The 23530-nt window shown below is 45.4% G+C and overlaps 1 protein-coding gene across 5 annotated transcripts in view; it reads left to right on the top strand.

The window, feature by feature from the left end:
- CTPS2 (CTP synthase 2) overlaps positions 1-23530 on the top strand; it is a 130392-nt gene that overhangs the window by 96803 nt on the left and 10059 nt on the right. For all 5 annotated transcript variants that reach the window (XM_021080709.1, XM_021080706.1, XM_021080708.1 and 2 more), the window contains 3 exons: positions 4637-4692; positions 9816-9912; positions 15133-15277. In XM_021080709.1, the coding sequence (XP_020936368.1) occupies positions 4637-4692; positions 9816-9912; positions 15133-15277 (298 nt within the window). The remainder of the gene's footprint in view (positions 1-4636; positions 4693-9815; positions 9913-15132; positions 15278-23530) is intronic.

Genomic DNA, 23530 nt, shown 5'->3' with positions numbered 1-23530 from the left:
AAGAATTGGGAGGCGTTTTATAGTAAAAAGGAGAAGACCAGACTTTCAGATAGGAATCGGGATTGGGAGAAACATGCATTCTTCTCTTAGGGGCCTCTTAGTCATCAGAGCTGGAGTCGGGAGACCTCGGCTCGATCACGACGGTGGTCTTCTGGGTTACTGACTAGAGTAACAGCACTTGCGAGAAGGGCACACTGATCAGAGAGGAGAACCAACTCGGAAGGTTCCTGGACAACGTCATGGGCTCATTGTCTTTAACCCACAGGCGATTATGCTCAGGGTGCCTGATCTTTAACTGAGGGGTGACTGCGTTTAGGGTGCCATTAAGTCAGGGAGAAGAACAAGGAAGGGCTCTAAACTGTTCAGTTTTTGAGTATTCATTTCTAAAAGAAGCCTGAGGAATACCGCTTTTGTCTTAGGTGTGCAAGCTCCTCTGTCATGTGTATCCCTTGAGAGGGAACCAGGATCCTGCCCCAAGGCTGTGCCGCTGTTGCTTGACGGCTCCTGCCTCATCCCTGCGTCCCCTCCCTCCCCTGGTCAGCAAGTGTCTGAACCTGTCCCTAGGAACTCAGGGGAGGCCATGGAGGCTGAATGAGGCCCACTTCCTAAGAACAAGAAATGGGGGACACAGAAATGCTTTTGTGCCCAGGAGCCCCACAGGGTCCTGCTCGGTTGCGTTTTGTAGGTTAAGGCTTTATCAGTCGTCTTTCTGTAAAGCTTTGCTGGCACTTACTTCTTAAGGGAGCGTTAAGCTTATGTGCAGTTCATCTCTGTTCTATTTTATTTTGTCTCTAAAAAGACTAGGACAGAAAGGAAGAGCATGTCACTTTGTTATTGTTGGGGATGTCCCCCTTTGCCGAGGCTCACGGCATGGCATGTGTGCTCAGTAAATCCATCGAGAGCCACGCTCCTAACAACCTGCTGTATCTCCCCCTGTCTTTTCACTCCACATCTGGATGCAGTCTGCAGGCAGCAGCATCCAGCATCTCGCTTGTCATTGACTGTCCCCCTACAGCACTTTCGGTGACATTGTGGCTCAATGGTTCCTGCCAGTGACTCCCTGTGCATCCTGGGCCCTCTCCTGAGCACAGCTGATTCCGAATCCCTGGTGCCAGGGCCCTGCAGTGAGCCCTCTTAGTTTTATTTAGACTTGAAAGTGTTTTCACCTGATAACATCCTGAGCTGATTCTTGACATAAAGTTTGTTTTTTGTTTTTTCTTTTTTTGCTGCCCTCACAACATGCTAAAGTTTACAGACCATGGACTGTGCCACAGCACCAACCAGAGCTACTGCAGTGACAATACCACATCCTTAACCTGCTGAGCCATAAGGGAACTCCGCCAACATATAGTTTTAAAGGAAATTTCAGGTTTTTTTCTTTTTTCATGGATATGGCAATAGATTAATTTCATAAATTCTTCTAAAAAATTTTAAAAATTAAAGTATAGTTGATTTACAATGTTGCGTTAGTTTCCGGTGTACAGCAAAGTGATTCAGTTAGACGTATATATATATGTTCTTTTTCAGATTCGTTTCCTTTATAGGCTATTACAAGATACTGAGTATAGTTCTCTGTGCTATGCAGTTGGTCCTTGTTGGTTACCTGTTTTATATATAGTAGTGTATATGTGTTAATCCTAAACTCCTAATTTATGCCTCCCTTTCCCCTTTGGTAACCATAGTTTGTTTTCTGTCTGTGGGCCTATTTCTGTTTTTTATGTAAGTTCATTTTTATCATTTTTAGAAGATTCCACATGTAAGCGATATCACATGTCATTTGTCTTTCTCTTTCTGACTCACTTCACTTAGTATGATCATCTCTAGGTCCATTCTTGTTGCTGCAAATGGCATTTCATTCTTTTTTATGGCTGAGTAATATTCCATTACATCTATCTAGCTATCACATCTTCTTTATCCATTCATCTGTTGATAGATATTTAGGTTACTTTTCTATCAGAAATTCAATCTTGATAGATTTGTCAGTGATTAAGAGAGATTTTAGAGTATAAAACATTTCCCAAACTCTGAAAGTATTTCATCATGTACCATATACATTCTCTCTGTATGTGTGTATTTACATATACACACACACAGAGTATCTATAATATATATGTGCTTCATTCATAAATACATAGGTATCGAGTACCTGCTTATATGCTAGACCCAGGTCTCAAGAATTGGGGGGATCTTGTCTTACCTTGTAGAACTTATATTCTAGCTTCCATTCTTTCTGTTTGGATTTCATAATCTAGAGATAACAATAGCAATGTGTGGCTTACTGTTGTAAGTAGTTCAAATATTTTGATTTATTTAATCCTCACAACAGTCCCGTCAAGCAGATACTCTCATAACCCCCATTTTACAGATGCGGAAGCTGAGGCAGAGAGCTGAAGTAATTTGTCCACGCCTCAAATCCATTCAGTGGTACAGTGAAATTTAAATCCAGGCAGTATGGGAGTTTCTACTGTGGCACAGCAGAAACGAATCCGACTAGGATCCATGAAGATAAGGGTTCCATCGCTAGCCTCGCTCAGTGGGTTAAGGATCCACTGTTGCCGTGAGCTGTGGTGTAGGTCGCAGATGCGGCTCCGATCCTGCACTGCTGTGGCTGTGGCTGTGGCTGTGGCTGGCAGCTACAGCTCTGATTCGACCCCTAGCCTGGGAACCTCCATATGCTACGGATGCGGCCCTAAAAAAAAAAAAAAAAAAAAAAAAAAAAAAAATCCAGGCCGTATGGCTCCAGAGTCACCACACCTCCCGCCTTCCTCTGTTATCCCTCTGGGATTTCTTAGCAAACACCAAGGTTGCCTTAAGCCAGGCAGCAAGCACAAGGCACACAGGTTCAAAAGTTCGCCTGAGATCCTGCTAGTCCCAATGACTCAACTATAATTGCTCAGTAAATTCCTTATATCCTAATTTTCCCGTTTTCCTCATCACCTCTGTTAATGATGGCAGGCTCGGTTATTGGATTTGCTTAGTCATCTGTGCTAATGAAGGAAGAGAGGAGGAAATTTTGGAGGAAAAGATCAATGACAAAGTCAGAGAGTCGTAGGGGAGTCAGAATCCTCTCCAAGTAGGTTCAGATACTCGAACCGCTTGTTCTTGTCACTTCATAATATTATGTTTCTATCTCGTTTTTCCAACTGGGCATTATCATGCTATCATTTTCCCTTTTTTCCTTCATTTTTATGAACTGAACGTTTGAGTACAAAGGCTCCGCCTTGAATGCCCCCCGTCAGTGCCGTGTTGCAGTTTTCTCAGAGGAGCTCCCTGCCCCCACTCTTTCCAGTTTTCTTCTAAGACATATTAACGTCGCCACCAGGGAGCTCTCTCTGTATGGACAGGATTGCAACTAGAAGTTCAGTCATGATAACTGATCACACGGTCTCGTAGGAGAGGACAGCCGGTTTGCGTTTTGTTTATCCAAGTCAACATCTCCAGTGAGATGCCTTCAGTCTCGCTTGGTTGAAACATCCCGTTCTGCAGCCTGAGGACGTCTTGGCGAGTCTGAAAATCCCCTGCCTGTGGAATCGAGCCCAGCTCCTGCTTCTGCTGGAGTTTGGCCAAGGCTTCCAGCACCATCGGTGGGCTTTCTCCTCCCCTGGCTGCGTGCTTGGGGACTGCGTGTGAGGGCTGGTGCCCAGGGAATTGTCGTGGCCCCTGCGCCTGCTCGCCACTTGGCACTTGGCCATCCGCTTCTCCATGTGCTCAGGGGCGCCCGTTCGGGAGACGTGTCTGGCCACGGAGCCTGCTCCTGTCACCTCACACTGCTGCCACAGGGCATCCCACCAGCCACCATGCCCATGGCCAAGCCGACCATGCCTGGGACACTGCCCCTGGGGGGGGTGGTCTGCAGCCGCTCGCGCCTGTCCAAGAGCCCCACGCGGGATTCTCCGCCCCCCACCCCTGGGTGAGGGCTGCGGGTGCCGACGTGCCCTCCCTCCTTCCGGCAGCCCTCCATCCCTGGCGGGATGTTGGTTGCCGACCGTCCGCCGCTAAATAACGCAGTGGATCACTTCGTGGTTAAATCGCCGTCCTCGTTTCTGTTTTCTAGCGTAAATTCCTAGAGGTCACATTTTAGCCAAAGGGAAGGCATTATGTCTAAGGCGGAGTGTAAGCCCGCGTGGCCAGTGCCGTGCGACCACAGAGGCGGCTGGCGTAGTGCAGGAAGCACGGGGCAGCCTGGGCTCCGCGCAGGACTGTGTCGCCAGTGGGGCGGGGCTTCGGGCACGTCCTTTGGTTTCATTTCCCTTCCTTGCGTTTCATTTTCTTCTTGGGTAAGATGAGCCCCGTTAGGAATCTGTGCAGAGGTGATGGTGCCCACATCACGGGGCTCTCAGTCCTGCAGGCGGGTGTATAAAAGGAGGGCATGTCTGCCGGGGTCCCTGGTGGGCTTGCCTAACAGCGGGCATCCCTTTATGCGGTGCTGATGCCTTACTTGGGAATTGCTTCAGGGTTTCACAGAAGCAATTGCTGTCCTGTAAGAAAAGAAAATGTAGATCACCGTCTAGAATCTAGGTCATTTTAGCCCCGCGGTAGATGGATAGAGAGCAAATAGATCCCACCCCCACATATGCCATGGATGTGGTTCCAAAGCTGGTTACTCCACTATTAATTTCACTTTCATACTTTACAGGGAAACTTTACGGGGACGTTCCTTTCATAGAAGAAAGACACAGACATCGCTATGAGGTATGCCTTTCACGCTGACTCACTGCGGACTATAGATGCTTGGTGCGAGGAGCCCCAGTGATTACAAGCGGGCCTCTGGAAGAGGGGTCCAGCCTGGTGTCCCTAGGGCTGGGGGGAGAAGTGCCACATTTCCCAGAGGGGGTGGGGACAGGTGGGGGCGGGGGGAGACTCTGGTCTTGGCTTTCCAAAGTATCTGCACATGGGATGTTTCAGGGTTCTCTGTTACCCTAGCTGCTGTCTCCTAGATCAAGATAAAGTTGTCATCTTTATCCTTAACCTCCTGCCCTTTATTTTAGCAAGCTTGGGAAAAGGGTACTTGCATCTTGTGAACCAAATGCCTCGTGGGATAGGGGTGTGTCTCTGGGTATCACATGATGGATTCTTGGTTTGGGAGCCTCTCGGAAGCTACGTTGACCATGAAGCTTGGTGTCACATGACCAAGAGGAGTTACTGTTGAGATTGACACATGAGAAGCATGGGTTCCCTCCAATGTAGCTTGTCTGTACCAGGACTAATTGGTGTACCAATTACGATGCTTTTGACTGCAAAGAATCGAAATTCCCTCTCATTATTCACTGAAAGCAGCCCAAACAATAAGGACATTTTTCACCTCAGGTAATAGGTAGTGCAGAGGCTGGGCAGACTCCAGGCATGGAATAATCAGGGCTCCTGTGTGTCTGCCTTGTCTTTAGGCTGGTCTTGCTCAGAGTTGTCAGATGGCTGCCAGTGGTGACTGAGGCAACACGCATCTCTCCTAGATGTGATTGAGTCAGTTTAGGTTTCCTGCCTACTTGTGAACTGGTAACCCTTGCCAGGGCAATGCTGAACCAGGCTTAAACCCGGATTCCTGCATCATTCACCTACCGAGAGGAATGGGTTTATTATGTTTGGCTTGGACCAATTACGATCAACTTATAAAATGGAGGAGATGGGAGTTCCCCTCGTGGTGTAGGGGAAACAAATCTGACTAGGAACCATGAGGTTTGGGTCTCTATCCTTGGCCTCGCTCAGCAGGTTAAGGATCCGGCGTTGCTGTGGCTGTGGTGTAGGCCGGCAGCTACAGCTCTGATTCGACCCCAGCCTGGGAACCTCCATATGCCGTGGTCTTACTTCTGTTGGAAACTGGCCCAAATGGTAGGACAAAAATTATTGAGCTGCTCTGCCTAAGTGGTAGCTAGAAGGTGTAAGAACCACTGTGTACGTGCTGGGGTGGCCATTCATTCCTTCATACTTATTTTTAGTCTCATGTGTGCTGGAGGTGGAAAGGGGAAAGGCATACGTGGTCTCCCTCCTGTTGGGGAGCTTCTGTTCTAATTGGAGAGGCCCAAAAAATAACAAAATATTTACTGATTGAATCACATATTGGACAAAGTACTTGTGTCTAGAATATATAAAGAATTTGTCCAACTTAATAGCAAATAATGGCAGAAGATCTGAATAGACATTTCTGCAAAAAAGGTAGACAAATGGCCAGCCCGTAAGAAAATGAAAAGATAATCAACATCATTTGTCATCAGGAAAATGCAAAGCAAAACCATAAAGAGGTGCCATTTCACACCCACTAGAATGACTGTATTAAAAACACGAACAACAACAAGCGTTGGCAAGGATGTGGAGGAACTGGAACTCCCATACTGTTGGTGGGAATGCAAATGGTGCAGCCGTGTTGGGAAGTCATCTGGTAGTTCCTCAAAAGGTTGAACAGAATTACCATATGACACAGTAATTCCACATCTAGGTATATATCCCAGAGAAATGAGAGCATATATCCACGCACAACTTGTACACGAATGGTCAGAGCAGCATTATTCCTAACAGCCAAAAAAGTAGCAACAACCCAAATGTCCATCAGCTAATGAATGGGTAAATAAAATGTGGTATATCCATACAATGACAATAAAATGACAGTAAAAAGAAATGAAATACTGATGCACGCTATAATATAGATGAACCTAGAAAACACTGTTAAGTGAAAAAAGCCAGTCACAAAAAAAACACATACCATGTGATTCATTCACATGAAAACCCAAAATAGGCAAATCTAAAGAGAAAGAATATAGATTGGTGGTTGCTGAGTTGGAGGGTGTATGTGTCCAGTGATAAGGGATAAGGGAATTGGGGATGATGGTTGGTGGGCGTAGGGTGTTATTTTTGGATTGATCATGGGATGGTTGACATTGTCTGTGTGGGAATTCCTGATGTGGCTCAGCGGTAATGAACCCAACTAATATCCATGAGGATGCGTCAATCCCTGGCCTTGACCAATGAATGGGTTAAGGATCTGGAGTTGCCATGAGCTGTGGTGTAGGTTGCAGACACAACTCCGATCTGATGTTGCTGTGGCTGTGGTGTAGGCCGGCAGCTGCAGCTCCAATTCGACCCCCAGCCTGCAAACTTTAATATGCTATGTGTTTGGCCCTGAAAAGCAAAAAAAAAAAAAAAAAAAGAAAGGAAAGAAAAGCAATTGTCTGTGAATGTACTAAAAACTATCGAGTTGTATACTTTTAGTGGGTAAATTGTAATGGCATATGAATTCTATTTCAATAAAGCTGGTGAAAAAGGAAAATAAGTCGAAATTCTGAGAAGTAGCCTAATGTTAAAAGAAAAGCATTTGGAGTTAGGATTGAGAAGGAGGCAGTTCCTGTTGTGGCGCAGTGGAAACAAATCAGACTAGCATCCATGAGGATGTGGGTCCGATCCCTGGCCTCACTCAGCGGGTCAAGGATCTGGCATTGTGATGAGCTATGGTGTAGGTGGCAGACTCACCTTGGATCCCGCGTTGCTGTGGCTCTGGCGTAGGCCAGCGTCTGCAGCTCCGATTCCACCCCTAGCCTGGGAACTCCCATATGCTACTGGAGTAGTCTGGGGGGTGGGGGGAGATTGAGAAGGACAGGTGGGACCCTGCTTGATTTTGGATGAGGAAGTGTTTTCCGTGAAGGAGAGGCTGAAAAGTCTGGGAGAGGGCCGCCGATGAGATGAGTGAGGAAAGGGCCCGTGAGTCAGGTCACCAAGTTGTCCTCTATAACCAGTATTTCAGTAGAAAAGTTGCTCCCGGCTTCTCTTTAGAGCGCTTACGTAACTATATGTAAAGAAGGCTTCTGGTTTAGTCACAAGGGAAATAAGATAGTTTCAATCCTCAAGTAGATGTGTGATGTGGGGAGAGACAGTTAATTACACATAACTCAAGGGAAGAAGCAAATATGGGAGAGCTATAAATAGCTAGTCTCGAGGTTTCAAGACAGAATATCTGTGTCGCAGTCCTACTTTTTTTTTTATTATGTAAGTTTCTCGTGCACAGCATTGTAGTTTAACATCTGTATCCACCGCAGAGTGATCACCACCACAAGCCTAGTTACCACCCATCACCATACAGTCCACCCCCTTCACCCATTTTGCCCACCTCTCAACCCCCTTCCCTACTGGTCACCACTAATATGTTCTCTGTATCTGTGAGTTATTTCGGTTTTATTTCGTTTATTCCTTTTTTGGGGGGGTTACTTTCAACATAGGAGTGAAATCATATTTGTTTTTCCCTAATTTATTTCCCTTAGCATAATAGTTTACGGTCCATCCATATTGTTACAAAGGGCATGATTTAATTTTAAATGACTGAGTAGTATTCTCTGATACATCTATAGCTATTTCTCCATCTATATATCTCACATCTTTATCCATCAGTGGGCGCTTAGGTTGTTTCCATATCTTGGCTATTGTGAATAATGTTGCAATCAACAGTGTCTGTATATCTTCTTGAATGAATGTTTTCATGTTCTTTGGATAAATACCCAGGAGTAGTATAGCTGGGTCATATGGTACTTCTAGTCTTAATTTTTGGAGGAGTCTCCGTACTGTTTCCCACAGTGCCTGCACCAATTTATAGTCCTGCCAGCAGTGTGAGACTTTTTTCCACGTCCTTACTCACATTTGTTATTCCTTGCCTTTTTTTTTTTTTTTTTTTTTTTTTTTTTTGGTCTTTTTGCTTTTTCTAGGGCCGCTCCCGCTCCCGTGGCACATGGAGGTTCCCAGACTAGGGGTCCAATCGGAGCTGCAGCTGCCGGCCTACACTTCAGCCACCGCAACACCAGATCTGAGCCGCGTCTGCGACCTACACCACAGCTCATGGCAGCGCTGGATCCTTAACCCACTGAGCGAGGCCGGGGATCTAACCCACAACCTCATGGTTCCCAGTCAGATTCATTTCTACTGTGCCAAGACGGGAACTCCATGCTTGCCTTTTCAATGATAGCCTTTCTAACAGGCGTGAGGTGATATCTTATTGAGGTTTTGATTTACATTTGCCTGAAAATGGGTGCTGTTAAACATCTTCTCCTGTGCCTGTTGGCCCTCTGTGTGTGTATCTTCTTTGGAAAAATGTCTTTTCAGTTGCTCTGCCCATTTTAAGAATTGGGTTGGTTTTTTTTTTTTTTTTTTTTTTTTGTCTTTTTGCCTTTTCTTGGGCCGCTCCTGCAGCATGTGGAGGTTCCCAGGCTAGGGGTCAAATCGGAGCTGTAGCCGCCGGCCTACACCAGAGCCACAGCAACGCGGGATCCGAGCCGCGTCTGCAACCTACACCACAGCTCACGGCAACGCCGGATCGTTAACCCACTGAGCAAGGGCAGGGCTCGAACCCGAAACCTCATGGTTCCTAGTCAGATTCGTTAACCACTGCGCCACAACAGGAACTCCTGGTTTTTTTTTTTTTTTTTTTTTTTAGTGTTGCACTCTATGAAGTCTTTATCTATTTTGGCTATGAACCCCTTATCAGATATATGATTTGCAAATATCTTCTCCCATTCAGTAGGTTGCCTTTTCGTTTTGATGGTGGTTTCCTTCACTGCGCAGAAACTTTTTAGTTTGAGGTAGTCCCACAGTCCTACTTTTCGAAAGTCGTCTTTGGGCAGTAGAAGGTAGGCCTCCCATCTTTAAGGGCTGTGATGAGACTCTTTCTCAGGTTCATAATGAGTTTAAAAATAGGCTTTGTGGTGGTTTGAATATAGAAATTAGCTACTAATTAGAGGATCACCGAAATGGAAAATCCACCCAATTGACAGAGGCCACTTTCATAAGCTGATAGGTCTGTATTGCTCTGCTGCCCAAAGTCACTTAATTTCTTCTATTTCCAGGTGAATCCTAGCCTGATCAACCAACTTGAGCAGAATGACTTAAGTTTTGTAGGTCAGGATGTCGATGGGGAGAGGATGGAAATCATTGAACTAGCAAGTAAGTGGGCTGCTCATTTTTGAAAATTGTTGTGAGCGTGGTGAGCTGTTATCTTTTTGTCAACTGTAGGCATACACAGACAGAACTTGAGATCCCTTTTGTTTGCTCTTTTTCTTTTCCTTGCTCCTTTGAAATAAAATATGCAACTACATATCCATAATATGCACTAAATATAAAGTATAGAGTACTAAGTATGAAGTATGAAAAAACAGGCCGCTTATAGTCCTCATCATTTGGGGCCCGTTGCTGTGAAGTTACCATAACGAGATGGAGTGTTCAGAGCCTACCCATTCGACCAGTAGCTTCTGTGCCATCCCTGCCCCCTTCCCAGGCCTCCTCTGCTGCTAGTCTCTGGGTTCGGCGCTCAGGGAAAGGCAGGCAGCCTTCCGTTGGGCAGCGCTCTGCTTTCTTCCTCCTGTAAGAGAAGACTGGCCCGGTCCCTCCTCGCTGCTGCTGATCGCACAGCCCATACGGCAGTAATTGGTTGGCTAAAGCACCCTCATTGATTGAATCCTTCGTGTGTGCACAATACTCTAACAATGCTAGCTGAACTTTCTAGAACCTACCTTTCCCATCTCTATGCCTTAGGCTCTTCTAGATAACCTGGACTACTTCTTCTTCTTCTCACCTTCCTCTTCCTTGTTCCGTCTTAGCCCAAGTCACTGTTCTTCTGCCTCAAGATTCCTTTTCTCTGCCCTTTTCACTTTCTACCTCTAATCTGCGCAAGTAGTTCAGAAGTCCCGAGCAGGGAGGACACTTGAAGTTGGGAAAGGCTTCTTTGAAGGGAGTAGCATTTTCCCGGGACCCAGAAAGGAGGCAAGCAATGGCCAGTAAGTGTGTGTTCTCTAGATGCTCCTTCCCAGACCCCTGGCTAGGAGCCCCGAGTGCCTTCTGTAACTTACAAGGCAGGCGATGTTAGTGCCACTTGACGGAGGAGGAGAGTGGCTGCAGAGAGATGAAGCACCCTGCCAGGGCCATCCACCTTGGGGGCCTGGAGCTAAACCAGGTCGTAACCTTCTGCCAGGTACTGCCTTCACCGCCACCTCTGTGGAATTTTATTGTTCCTCTTACGTTCACTGGACATGCCACCTAAGATGATCAATCCATGCCTGAAATTTTATTTTATTTTATTTTGTCTTTTTGCCACTTCTTGGGCGGCTCCTGCGGCATATGGAGGTTCCCAGGCTAGGGGTCTCATCGGAGCTGTAGCCACCGGCCTACGCCAGAGCCACAGCAATTCGGGATCCGAGCCATGTCTTTGACCCACATCACAGCTCACAGCTATGCCAGATCCTTAACCCACTGAGCAAGGCCAGGGATCGAACCCGCACCCTCATGGTTCCTAATCGGATTTGCTAACCACGGAGCCACGACGGGAACTCCATGCCTGAAATTTTAAATTAGAACATGAGGCGGTATTTCCTCTATGTCGTCTGTCTGATGGAAATGCCCATCATTTACAATTTTTTTAGCGTGGGTCACTGTGTTGAAGTCTCTTAAATCTGCCGTGTGAGAGGGCAGAGACACTTCTTAAGCAAGGTGCTGTTTGTTTACTTTGCCCAAGTATTTATTCTCTTTCATTCTCTTGACTCTCTCCTTATTGAAGAGAAGCTTCTTTCATCGCAAGGATTTAGTTTCCCATTGACACTTTCAAATTTCATGTGCATTAGAAAGGAAATGAAACTCGCCGTAAAACCTGGTGATTTTTAAAAAGCTGACTGCAAGGGAATTCATTTTATTAAGGATAATTTCCCAGAAGATTTCAATCCTAGCTACCCTTACCATATCCATGAATCTCGACATTCCTAAAGGAATTCTAAAAGGAACAACAAAGCCTGAGATTATTGTAATGTCAGAATTTGTTTCAAAGCAATTAAGAGCATTATTTAAAAGATACTTTGACTGCTAGAACATCATCCAAATAAAAACTTTTTAGTCTCTTTCCTCATATCAGCGTAGAGGATTTTTTGGATAAACTGATTCAGAGCAGTGATCCGCTTATTCAGATATTCTGTCCCTGGTTATGACATGATCTGCTGCTCGGCTTCTGTCTGCAGTGGTACAAAACCACAATTATTATTTGCTTGTCTCAAAGACATCCCTAGATGCTGTGCTGCAAGATTCGTCACACCTTGAATGTAAAGCTGTGTTGATTAGTTTCTTTTACTAAGGATGGATGATTTCTTTTCTTGATGGGGCACTTTCCTAGGAGAAGCTAGCATTCCCTTCACCAAGTTTTCATACCCAAATGTTCCTCTTTTTTTTTTTTTGTCTTTTTGCCATTTCTCAGGCTGCTCCCGAGGCATATGGAGATTCCCAGGGGTCGAATTGGAGCTGTAGCTGCAGGCCTACACCAGAGCCACAGCAATGCAGGATCCAAGCCGTGTCTACGACCTACACCATTGCTCACAGCGACGCCGGATCCTTAACCCACTGATTTAGGCCAGGGATCAAACCCGCAACCTCATGGTTCCTAGTCAGATTCGTTAACCACTGAGCTACAATGGGAACTCCCCAAATGTCCCTGTAATTCAAGGAGGCTTCTTCCTAAATGTGGTATAGAAGATTTCTTTCTTTTTCTTTCCTTCCTTCCTTCCTTCCTTCCTTCCTTCCTTCCTTCCTTCCTTCCTTTCTTTCTTTCTTTCTTTCTTTCTTTCTTTCTTTCTTTCTTTCTTTCTTTCTTTCTTTCTTTCCTTTCTCTCTTCCTCTCTTTCTTTCTCTCTTTCTCTCTCTCTCTCTCTTTCCTCCTTTTCTCCCTGGCTGCACCTGCAGCATATGGAAGTTCCCGGGCTAGGGGGTCGAATGGGAGCTGCGGCTGCTGGCCTACACCACAGCCACAGCAACACCAGATCCGAGCTGTGTCTTCGACCTACACCACAGCTCACAGCCACGCCAGACCCTTAACCTACTGAGCGAGGCCAGGGATTAAACCCGTGTCTTCGTGGATACTAGTCAGGTTTGTAACCTGCTGAGCAACAATGGGAACGCCTGTGAGATAGAAGATTTCTACGCTGGATGTTTCTGGATTCAGAGCTGTCTGATAGAATCTGCTGCAAAAATGGAATATTCTGCCCTGTTCAATATGGTAGCTACCAGCTGTTTGTGGCTATTTAGCCGTTGAAATGTGCTCGGTTAATTTGAATGAATTTAAGTGGTCACCTGTGGCCAGGGGCTACCATTTTGTAGAGCAAAACTTTAAAAGATACCCTTGGGAAAGTGGACATTGCCATTCAATCACTATTTCCTCACTACTGAGCATTAGTTTTGGGTCTCCATTGGTAAGGGTCGGGGATTTGTGATTTTGAATTCCATACTAGATTTTTAGGTCATTTGATAAACCATCTCATCGAAAGGTTTGAAGTTATATTTACTTCCTCCTATAAAGCTTATATTTTAGAATTTTCAGTTTGATATATATGGCTATTAAAATGATTTTTTTTTTTTTGTCTTTTTAGGGCCGCACGTGAGGCATATGGAGGTTCCCAGGCTAGGGGTCAAATCCGAGCTGTAGCTGACAACCTACACCACAGCCACAGCAATGTGAGATCTGAGCCACATCTGTGACCTACACCACAGCTCAGCAACGCCTGATCCTTAGCCCACTGCGCGAGGCCAGGGATTGAACTTTCGTCCTCATGGATACTAGTCCGATTTGTTTCCGCTGAGCCATGATGGGAACTCCTAAAATAATTTTTAAAGAAAGGAATACCTACTAATCACACTCTGTTCTATAGCAATTATGGGATGAACGAATTGCCCAATCTCTCATTAGGAGTTGCTTCCTAATCTGGGAGTAAACATACTTTCTGAGAGCTCCGATTGGGGAATTTCTAGACCTTGAAAATTTCTACCCACATTTGGAAATGTCACCCAGTAATTTTTACCATTCCCAAACAGGGGATTTCAGGTACCTGAGAAAAGTGACTTGTCTGTTCCTATTAAATGTAGAACCTGAATTGCGCATCCTGGGGCTTCTTACCACCCTTGACATGGAAGAGCTTAATTCGCCCTCCGATAATGTAAGACATATGTGTTATTGCAAAGGTCCACACCATACAGAGAAGTATAAATAAGGCAGGAAATGAAAACATCTTCACCTGTCGCCACCTGGAGCCATATCCACCATTCACATGGTGGTCAACCCTCGGAGACGCTTCATCCCAAGCGTTAAGGTGGCGTGGGCTGAAATATGAGTGCCTGCTCAGCTTCGTGGTGCTCCCCGTGATTTCTCTCCCACCCCGAGCTGCGACTAGAAAAGCGGTTCTACCTGCTGCATTTCCAGGGGACCCGTCCCTTTAGAAAGAGCCTTTGTAGCAAAGGACCTGCAGCCATCTGAGAGAAAGAGTCACCTCTGTTTAGCCTGAAGTACGAGGATACCAGGGAGTTGGGAAAGGGGACCTTTCCCGCTCCCCCCTTCTTGATTTCTTGTGGCTGGACTAATACTAAAATTAATACAAGGCAGCTTAGCAAGAGAAGAACAAATTTTAAGTCGTGCCGATGGAGGTCTCCCAGAAATGGGACCTAGGAAGTGGCCAAAGCAGGCAGCTTTGATCCTTTTTAGGTAAAGCAACGATAAATACGTGAGGAGTTAACAAGACGAAGAAACTTATTAGGCTTTGGATGCTTCGTGAAGAATCTAAGCAGAGTTTGGGCTCCGGGTTGTAAAGTAATCAGGTGGTTTATCCAGGCTTTTCTGCCCCGCTTCCCCATCTCCAGCGGTGAGGGCGTCCTTCTCCCTCCATGCAAGGGAGGCACCTTCCACATGGGAGATGGGTTTCCTGCTTTCGGGGAGACTGGGTGGGGGTGTGGGAGTTTGTGGCAAAGTGCTCCTCTTGCATCAGCTCAGTCTTAAGTAACTTTATTTGAAAACAGTCAGTATGCCCTTGAGGCCTCTTTTGGGGGGGGCCTCCCCTGGGCCCCCCCAGTGGAAAGGGGAAGTCTGGGGAGGGCCTGGAGAGCAGGCAGATTTGGGGAAGGCCGATCATCTTCTCATTCCAAAACGTGTGCTTGGCTTCGCTCCCTCTCATACCTTCCGCGGCATGTTGTGCAATTTGCAATTCTGCTTCCAAGTCGGATCATGAAAGGAACGGACTGTGGTGGTAACAAGTTAACTCATCTTCTTACTTTTTAATAGGTTTTCTTACTTTAAAGGTAAGAAGGCCTTTCAAGCTGTTCTCATACTGGTCCGCTTCAGTTGCATCCCGATTCTTCTCATTTCAGATCACCCGTATTTTGTCGGAGTCCAGTTCCATCCTGAGTTTTCCTCTAGGCCTATGAAGCCTTCCCCTCCATACCTGGGGCTCTTACTTGCGGCAACTGGGAATCTGAATGCCTACCTGCTGCGGGGCTGCAAACTGTCTTCCAGGTACCCAGCTTACTGTTCTTAGCACCCACTTTACAGGCGGGAATCAACACCTTAGGTTCCTCAGAAAATTTAATTTAATATCATTGTAGGAGCTTTTAAAAAGTGGAGAATCATTTTTTCCCCTCGTAGCCAATATAATTTTTTTGTCTTAAAATGACTTAATCACATCTACAACGGTAATGTGGCAGCTTTCCGAATCACGCTGATGCTGAGCATGGTTTTAGAGATTTTTGTCATTTTGGTAAGTGAAAAAAGGGATTTTCTTTTGTTGACTCTTAATAAATATGTGAGAATATTTTATGTGTTTATTGGCTTGTTTTGTGAATAGCCAATTCATGTCCTTTGCCTTTTTTTTTCCATTTGCTCTTATTCTTTTTCTTAATGATTGATAAGTTCTTTAAAATATCTCAACGACATTGATCTTTGTTAGCTTACAAATGCTTTTTCAACGTGATTTAGTTTTTCCTCTGAGTTAATGCTTTTCATTAGTTTTGATTAGTTTTATCTTAGTTTTAATTTTCCCTAAAGAGATTTTAAAAAAAATAATTTTATTGTGGAGTTCCTGTGGTGGTGCAGCAGAAACGAATCTGACTAGGAACCATGAGTTTTCGGGTTCGATCCCTGGCCTCGCTCACTGGGTTGAGGATCTGGTGTTGCCTTGAGCTGTGATGTAGTTTGCAGATGTGGTTCGGATCCTGTGTTGCTGTGGCTGTGGTGCAGGCCAGCAGCTACAGTTCCTATTCGACCCCTAGCCTGGGAACCTCCATATGCCGTGGGAGCGGCCCTAAAAAGACAAAAAAAAAAAAAAAAAAGATTATGTAAATAATTACCCATTTGTTTTCCATGAGGATGTCTGTGGTTTCAGTTTTATAGTTTCAATTTGTAATTGCTGTGGACTTCACTTTTAGTGTAGTGTGTGTCGTATCTGCCTCCCGCTGCCATTCCCTCCCCACCCCCTGCCAGCTTGTAGTAAGCTGAGTAATTCAGATGTGTTTCAGGAATTTCCGTTTTGTTCCATTGGTGTTTCCATTTTTTTTTTCCGGAATCCTTACCACTCTTTTCATTATCATCGTATTATTGTAAATGAAGCCCTTATTTAACCCCATGGTTATTTAACATTTAAAAAAAAGTGTTTTGCTATTCTTCCAGAGGAACCATACAATGATTTTTATTTATTTACTTATTTATTTTTTGTCTTTTGTCTTTTCTAGGGCCGCTCCTGCAGCATATGGAGGTTCCCAGGCTAGGGGTCTAATCAGAGATGTAGCCACCAGCCTACGCCACAGCCACAGCAACTCGGGATCCGAGCCGCATCTGTGACCTACACCACAGCTCACGGCAACACCAGATCCTCAACTCAGTGAGGGAGGCCAGGGATCGAACCGGAAGCCTCATGGTTCCATACAATGATTTTTAAAGTCAAAATTGAAATATCTTCATGTTTAAATACTACTTTGGGGAGAATTTACATTTTTCCTTTTTTTTTTTTTTTTTTTTTTTTTTTGGCCTTTTCTAGGGCTGGGTTCCTTTGGCATATGGAGGCTCCCAGGCTAGGGGTCCAATCGGAGCTGTAGTCGCCGGCCTACGCCACAGCCACAGCAACACAGGATCTGAGCCGCGTCTGTGACCTTCACCACACCTCAAGGCAATGCAAGATCCTTAACCCACTGAGCAAGGCCAGGGATCGAATCCGCAAACCTCATGGTTCCTAGTTGGATTCGTTAACCACTGCGCCACGACGGGAACTCCTACATCTTTCCTTTTTATCATCTAAGAGTACTGTAGACAGTAACTTTAAAAATGAGAGGAACTAGCCAGAGTCACCATTTAGGTAGCGGCTGTGATCACGAGAACGGCGTATATGATGTTTGGAAGATGACCATTGCGGACCCTCATCCTAGCAAATGCCCCTTGTGACACTGCATTTGAGGACCCCAGGATCGCTGCATGGTCTGTGTATGTGTGTGCTGTGTTACACAAGCCTGCCTGTTTGTGACAGTCCCTGCCAGGAGAGGCTCCCTGCTCTCTAGCAAGTCCTCTAACCGTGTGTTCCGATGGGAGCAGCTTTACCTATTTGGCATGTTGGGCATCTTACCAAATGAATGGCCGCTCCCTGTGCTCTCGGACCAGTGCATTGGTTTTCACACTGTGCCTCGTGGTGCTGGAGTCCAGGCTGGGATGAGGAGTCGGCTGGACGGAGGTAGGGGGTGGAGGGTGCTGCCTCCAGGCTCTTCCTTGCTTCCTGCCTCCTGCAGCACGGACCTGCGTGAGAGTGCGTGTGAAGCTGCGCTGTGAGGCTGCGTGCTTGCACAGCAGATTGGGTATTCCTGTGGTGGCTCTATGCTCTGACCACTTCCCAGCCACTTTATCGTTTCCGTTATTTCAGGTGCTCACACATGAAACGAGAGTGACAGGGGAACAAGATAGATGGCTGGGAGAGATAACTCACGTGTAAGCATGCACGCATACCTGTCTGGTTGTTTGCAAGCATTGACTAATATACACATGGCATCTGGTTTGTGTGGCCTGCCCACCTGTGTGCTGGATGGCCTGTCAGTTCCTACCAGGGGGCTAGTGGTCTCTGGGTAAAGCACATCGGTAATTTCCAAGATAAGTGACTGCTTGCTAGCAACCCCTGAGCAAGGCACAGTATGTCTCAGAGAGAAAGGAGAGGCCTCTTCCCAAGACCCTGATGCTGGCATTGGAATCACAGGGGATGAGCAGGCTTCTTTGGTAGTCCGACTACTCCTGTGGATCAGCCACAGAATGGTGCCTTCTTTGACAGCAGGCAGCATCTTCTTTATCTTTGGCTCTCTGGCTCCCTAGTATACAGCGGTTGTTTACTACCCGTTAAAGTAATAAATGTAAGCATTCCCGTCGTGGCTCAGTGGTGAACGAATCCGACTAGGAACCATGAGGTCGCAGGTTCGATCCCTGGCCTTGCTCAGTGGGTTAAGGATCCGGCGTTGCCTTGAGCTGTGGTGGAGGTTGCAGACGGGGCTTGGATCCCGTGTTGCTGTGGCTCTGGCGTAGGCCAGCGGCTAGAGCTCCGATTTGACCCCTAGCCTGGGAACCTCCATATGCTGCAGGAGCGGCCCAAGAAATGGCAAAGAAGACAAAAATAAATAAATGAAAATAAAGCAATAAATGTAAATGGCAGGGGAGAATATAGTCTAGTCTCATCATCTTGTTACCTCGCAGGGGGTTTTCCAGCTAAGCCTGGTGCCCATGGCTCAATCCAGCAGCAGACACTAGGATTCCAGAGAAGCTTTGCCCCTCACCTCCGCCCTGCCCAGCTCTGTGGTGTCACTGAGCACCGAAAAGCAAATAACTGCTTTGATGGCCACGCTCTGATATGAGCTGAGTTGGGATTCTATTTCTGTCAAACAAGATTACCATCTGTAATTAGTCCTAAACAAATGTGACAAGAAATATGAACGCTGGAATAATGACTTCCTTTCCCAGAAATTGGCTGATAGTATTTAAATGTATGGTGCATGTGCAGCCGATGTCTTTAAAACCCGCAACGTAAAAGTCCTTGGGCTTTGAGCGCATACACCTGGGCGATCGCTTTTGCCTTCTGCCTCGTGGAGAACATGTATCTTTGAGTGCCTGGGAAGTTGCAGTAGGAATACTATTTGGGGTCTAGAGCTGCTGAGCTGAATTCCCAGCTACTCTGGGAAGACCAGGTCCACCTGGAGTTAAATGTGTGGTGATCTGTTCAAGAGGCATCATGGTTTTAGGATAGTATTCTTTTTTTTTTTTTTTGGCTTCTATTTTATTTTTGATTTTTTTTGGCTGCACCTGCAGCATGTAGAAGTTCCTGGGCCAGGGATCGAACCCGAGCCACAGGAGTGACACCACCAGATCCTTAACCCACTGAGCCACCAGGGAAGTCCTTTTTCTTCTCTTTTTTTTAAATAAGCTACTGAAAAGTATTTGCAGAATCAACTAAGTCTTGTTTTGGGGGTCCCCTAAGACCACCCACACATTCGATAACTGACTGGAAGGAGTCAGAATGTAGTTGTACTCACGGCTAAAGTTTGTTTCAGTGATGGCGTAAGCGTGCATAGCTGGGGCAGAATGGAAAGAGGTATGAATAGTCTGGAGAAATCCATCGACAGGTTTCTAAGATTCTCTTCCTTCCCCGAGAGGTCGCACAGAGCTCACCCTCCAGCTGTGAAAATGCAGTGTCTGCTGTTCATGCCCAGAGAAGCCCATTTGACAGCCAGAGTTTAGGGGTTTTCTAGGGGGCTGGTCACATAGGCATTCTCTGCCTAGCAACCACCCAAATTCCCGGCTCCCTGAAGGAAAGCAAGTATTCACCACAAATCACATTGTACAAACCAGCAGCCTAGGCCCAACCACATGACCTCATCATTTGGTAATGGCGAAAGCATTCTGAAAGCCAAGTGCCCCTGCCAGCAGGCCTTTCTAAAGATAGTAGCCTCAGGCCTATTGTGTTAGTGCACAAGTCTAATAGGCCATTTTTATTTTTTATGTGTCTTTTGTCTTTTTAGGGCCGCACCTGCAGCATATGGAGGTTCCCAGGCTAGGGCTTGAATTGGAGCTATAGCTGCCGGCCCACACCACAGCCACAGCAACGTGGGATCCTTAACGCACTGAGTGAGGCCAGAGATCGAACTTGAATCCTCATGGTTCATAGTCGGATTCATTTCCTCTGTGCCAAGATGGGAACTCCCTAATAAATTTTTTTTCTTTTCTTTTTTTTTTTTTTGTCTTTTTTGCCATTTCTAGGGCTGCTCCCGCGGCATGTGGAGGTTCCCAGGCTAGGGTTCGAATCGGAGCTGTAGCCACCAGCCTACGCCAGAGCCACCTGCAATTTGGGATCTGAGCCGCCTCTGCAACCCACATGGCAACGCCTGATCCTTAACCCACTGAGCGAGGCCAGGGATCAAACCCGCAACCTCATGGTTCCTAGTTGGATTTGTTAACCACTGAGCTACAACGGGGACTCCCTAATAAGTCATTTTTAGGGTAAAGAAATTAAATGGAAAATTATGGTCCATTAAATAAATCATTGTAATTATTTGCTGATATCTCTGCCCTGGTGTCTAAATATGATCTGTCCCATGTATAAGCAGTAAGCACAAATGTGCCTGGTTTTTTTGACATATGATGTAATGGAATGAGACTGCTTCATGTAATTGTAGTAAAAAATTGTAGGAGATTGACACTAAATAGAGTCTCCAAAGGTTCTTATAATTGTGAGTTCTTCAGCATCTAGAAACAAAGCATATGATCTCTGTCCAGAGTCCATTTAAAAAAAAAAAATTGAAGCATAGTTGATTTACAGGGGTGTGTTAGTTTCAAATGTACAGCAAAGCGACTCAGTTATGCATATGCATATTTTTTCTCTTCTTTTCTGCTGTGATGTATCCCATGCTTTGAATATAGTTCCCTGTGCTCTATAGTAGGACCTTGTCGCTTCAGGATTCCAGGTTGAAGCACCGGGAAAAAGACGAGGTCCGGGAGTGGCACCTTCATAGGCTGTTTTCCAGCCCGCGTGTCTCCAGGGCTGCCCCGCGACACTCGGAGGCACAGTCACTCCACACCGAGGTCAGGAATGACTTGCAGTTTGTATGATGCTGACATTTGTCGTGCCCCTCTGTCAGGTCAGAGTCCCATGCTTGAATCATGCTCGTTCTGTGTCTGAAAGCCGCAACTTAGATGGAGTTCAGCCGGCAGGTCGCAGAAGTGCAGCTCTTTGGGGGGACATGTCTTGAAAGTATAAAGCCGGACTCTTAAGACATGTGAGTAGCATTGCCTTCTAGGTTTTAGGATCCTGGGTTCCATGTGGTGAAAGAGGAGCCAGGCCACTAGGGAAAGAGGAGGGAAGTTACTCCCTGGATGCACTGTATTCGCTCGGCTCTTCCCGAGCAAACTCGAAAGACCATACTACGGTATAATCAGAGGGTCCCAAAGGAAGTGCAGACCCCGAGTGAGTGCATTGCGTTGCCTGCTGTCCTGTGTGCCCCTAGGGGCCAAGCCCACCCCCCCAACCAACCTCCAACCCCCCTTTGCTCTTTGAATCTCGCTGCAGCAGCCCTGGGGGCGAAGGCACTCATTGCCTTGTCTCCCTTCTCTCCTCTGTGACTCCTGGGCTTTTCCTTCTGTGGGACATGCTGGCCTCCAGCCTGGCAGGATTTTGTTTTCTGCTGACTTCTAGCTGAGGCATTACGGAAAATCTGCAAGGTAGAAAAAAGGATCCGTAAACCTAGAAGCCTAACACAGTCACTGTGCTCACTTTGAGGCTTTCCTTCCCATCTTTTTTTTTTTTTTTTGCCTTTTCTAGGGCCGCTCCCGCAGCACATGGAGATTCCCAGGCTAGGGGTCGAATCGGAGCTGTAGACTCTGGCCTACACCAGAGCCACAGCAGCGAGGTATCCGAGCCGCATCTGCAACCTACACCACAGCTCACGGCAACGCCGGATCCTTAACCCACGGAGCGAGGCCAGGGATTGAACCTACAACCTCATGGTTCCTAGTCGGATTCGTTAACCATTGAGCCACGACAGGAACTCCTCCTTCTAGTCTTTTTATTTTATTTTATTTTATTTTTTACAGAATAAAATACATACATTTACACACAATTACATTCACACAGATTATTATAACATGGATCTTAAGAAACAGATTAAGTGACTCCCATTGGAGAAGTGGAATGGAAAATATGCTGAGACAAATAGGAAATTTATTCTATACTTTATCCCAATTTTATGGCTTTCATCTTTACTACTTAGTTTTATCTATTACATTTCAATTTTTCTTTAAAAATTAGCATTATATTAAATTGTTATATTATGCAACTAAAATTTATAAAGAAAGCCTTATATACCATTAAATATTTTATATAGCATAGTAAAAAGAATAACTTAACTGGTAAGCATAACAAAAATAATACATCCTCTGAAAATAAGTAAAATACAAAATGCATAAGTTGGTTAAAAAACAGTGTAACTATATAAATATGTCCTCACAATTTGTTCCATCTCATTGATTCTTCAATAAAGGCATTACACCATTCTAGGTGATGTGATAAACAAGACATTATAGACCTTACATTGTACCATGGAGAGAAATGGTTATTAATAATACACTTGTAGAACTGTATTATTTAATTGTACAGTGGCATTATTTAATTATAATTATCATAAGTTCTTTGATGGAGAGGAAATCAGAATCAGATGTAAGAAGACTTCAGCATTCCAAGAATGATGTCAAATGACCCCCTTCATGGTGGGTTATGCACTTATTTACTATGAGATATATTTCTTCTCCAGAAATTCCTTGTTTGTGTATCCATTGTAGATTTTTGGTTTGCAGTTATTCTGAAGTTTTGATATAAGAGTCTGTATGTATATGAGATTGTTTTAAGTTGTTGTTCTCTTAATTGCAAGTTCATCTCCAGTGTCCTGCATTTGTAACCCACCTCTTCTCATGATTCCTGATTTTGGTGGTATAATTGTGCATGGATGATTTCGTATCTTTACTGTATACATATGCCTTTACTGGTGAGCCTTGTCATTTGTGGAACTGTTGTTTCCTGTTGCTGTCTTTTCTGCCTAGAGAAGTTCCTTTAGTATTTGTTGTAAGGCTGGTTTAGTGTTGCTGAATTCTCTCAGCTTTTGCTTATCTGAGAAGGTTTTGATTTCTCCTTCAAATCTGAATGAGAGCCTTGCTGGGTAGAGTATTCTTGGTTGGAGGTTTTTTCCTTTCATCATGTGAAGTATATCCTGCCACTCCCTTCTGGCCTGCAGAGTTTCTGCTGAAAAGTCTGCCGATAACCTTATCGGGGTTCCCTTGTATGTTACTTGTTTCTTTTCCCTAGCTGCTTTCAAGATTTTCTCTGTCTTTAATTTTGGTCAGTTTGATTATTATGTGTCTCGGTGTGTTCCTCCTTGGGCTTATTTTATATGGTACTCGTTGTGCCTCCTGGATTTGAGTGAGTGGTTCCTTTCCCATGTTAGGGAAGTTTTTGGCTATTATCTCTTGGAATATTTTTTCTGTCCCCTTCTCTCTCTCTTCTCCTTCTGGCACCGTTGGAGTTGTTTTGTGCATTATAAGGACATGTCAGGAGACACATAAGATGCATGACATTGCCTTTGTGTCACACGGTGGGTGGTGCTGAGTTTATCACCTGGTCAAAGTAGTGACTGGATGTCTCTTTTGTAAAGAAACATTTTTTTTTTTCTCCACGTTAATTTCTAAAATACCATCCCTGACCGAGTG

This window comes from Sus scrofa, chromosome X, assembly GCF_000003025.6.
Source record: "Sus scrofa isolate TJ Tabasco breed Duroc chromosome X, Sscrofa11.1, whole genome shotgun sequence".
NCBI lineage: Eukaryota > Metazoa > Chordata > Mammalia > Artiodactyla > Suidae > Sus > Sus scrofa.
Note: the sequence above shows the minus strand (reverse complement) of the source record. Positions and strands in the feature narration are given on the sequence as shown.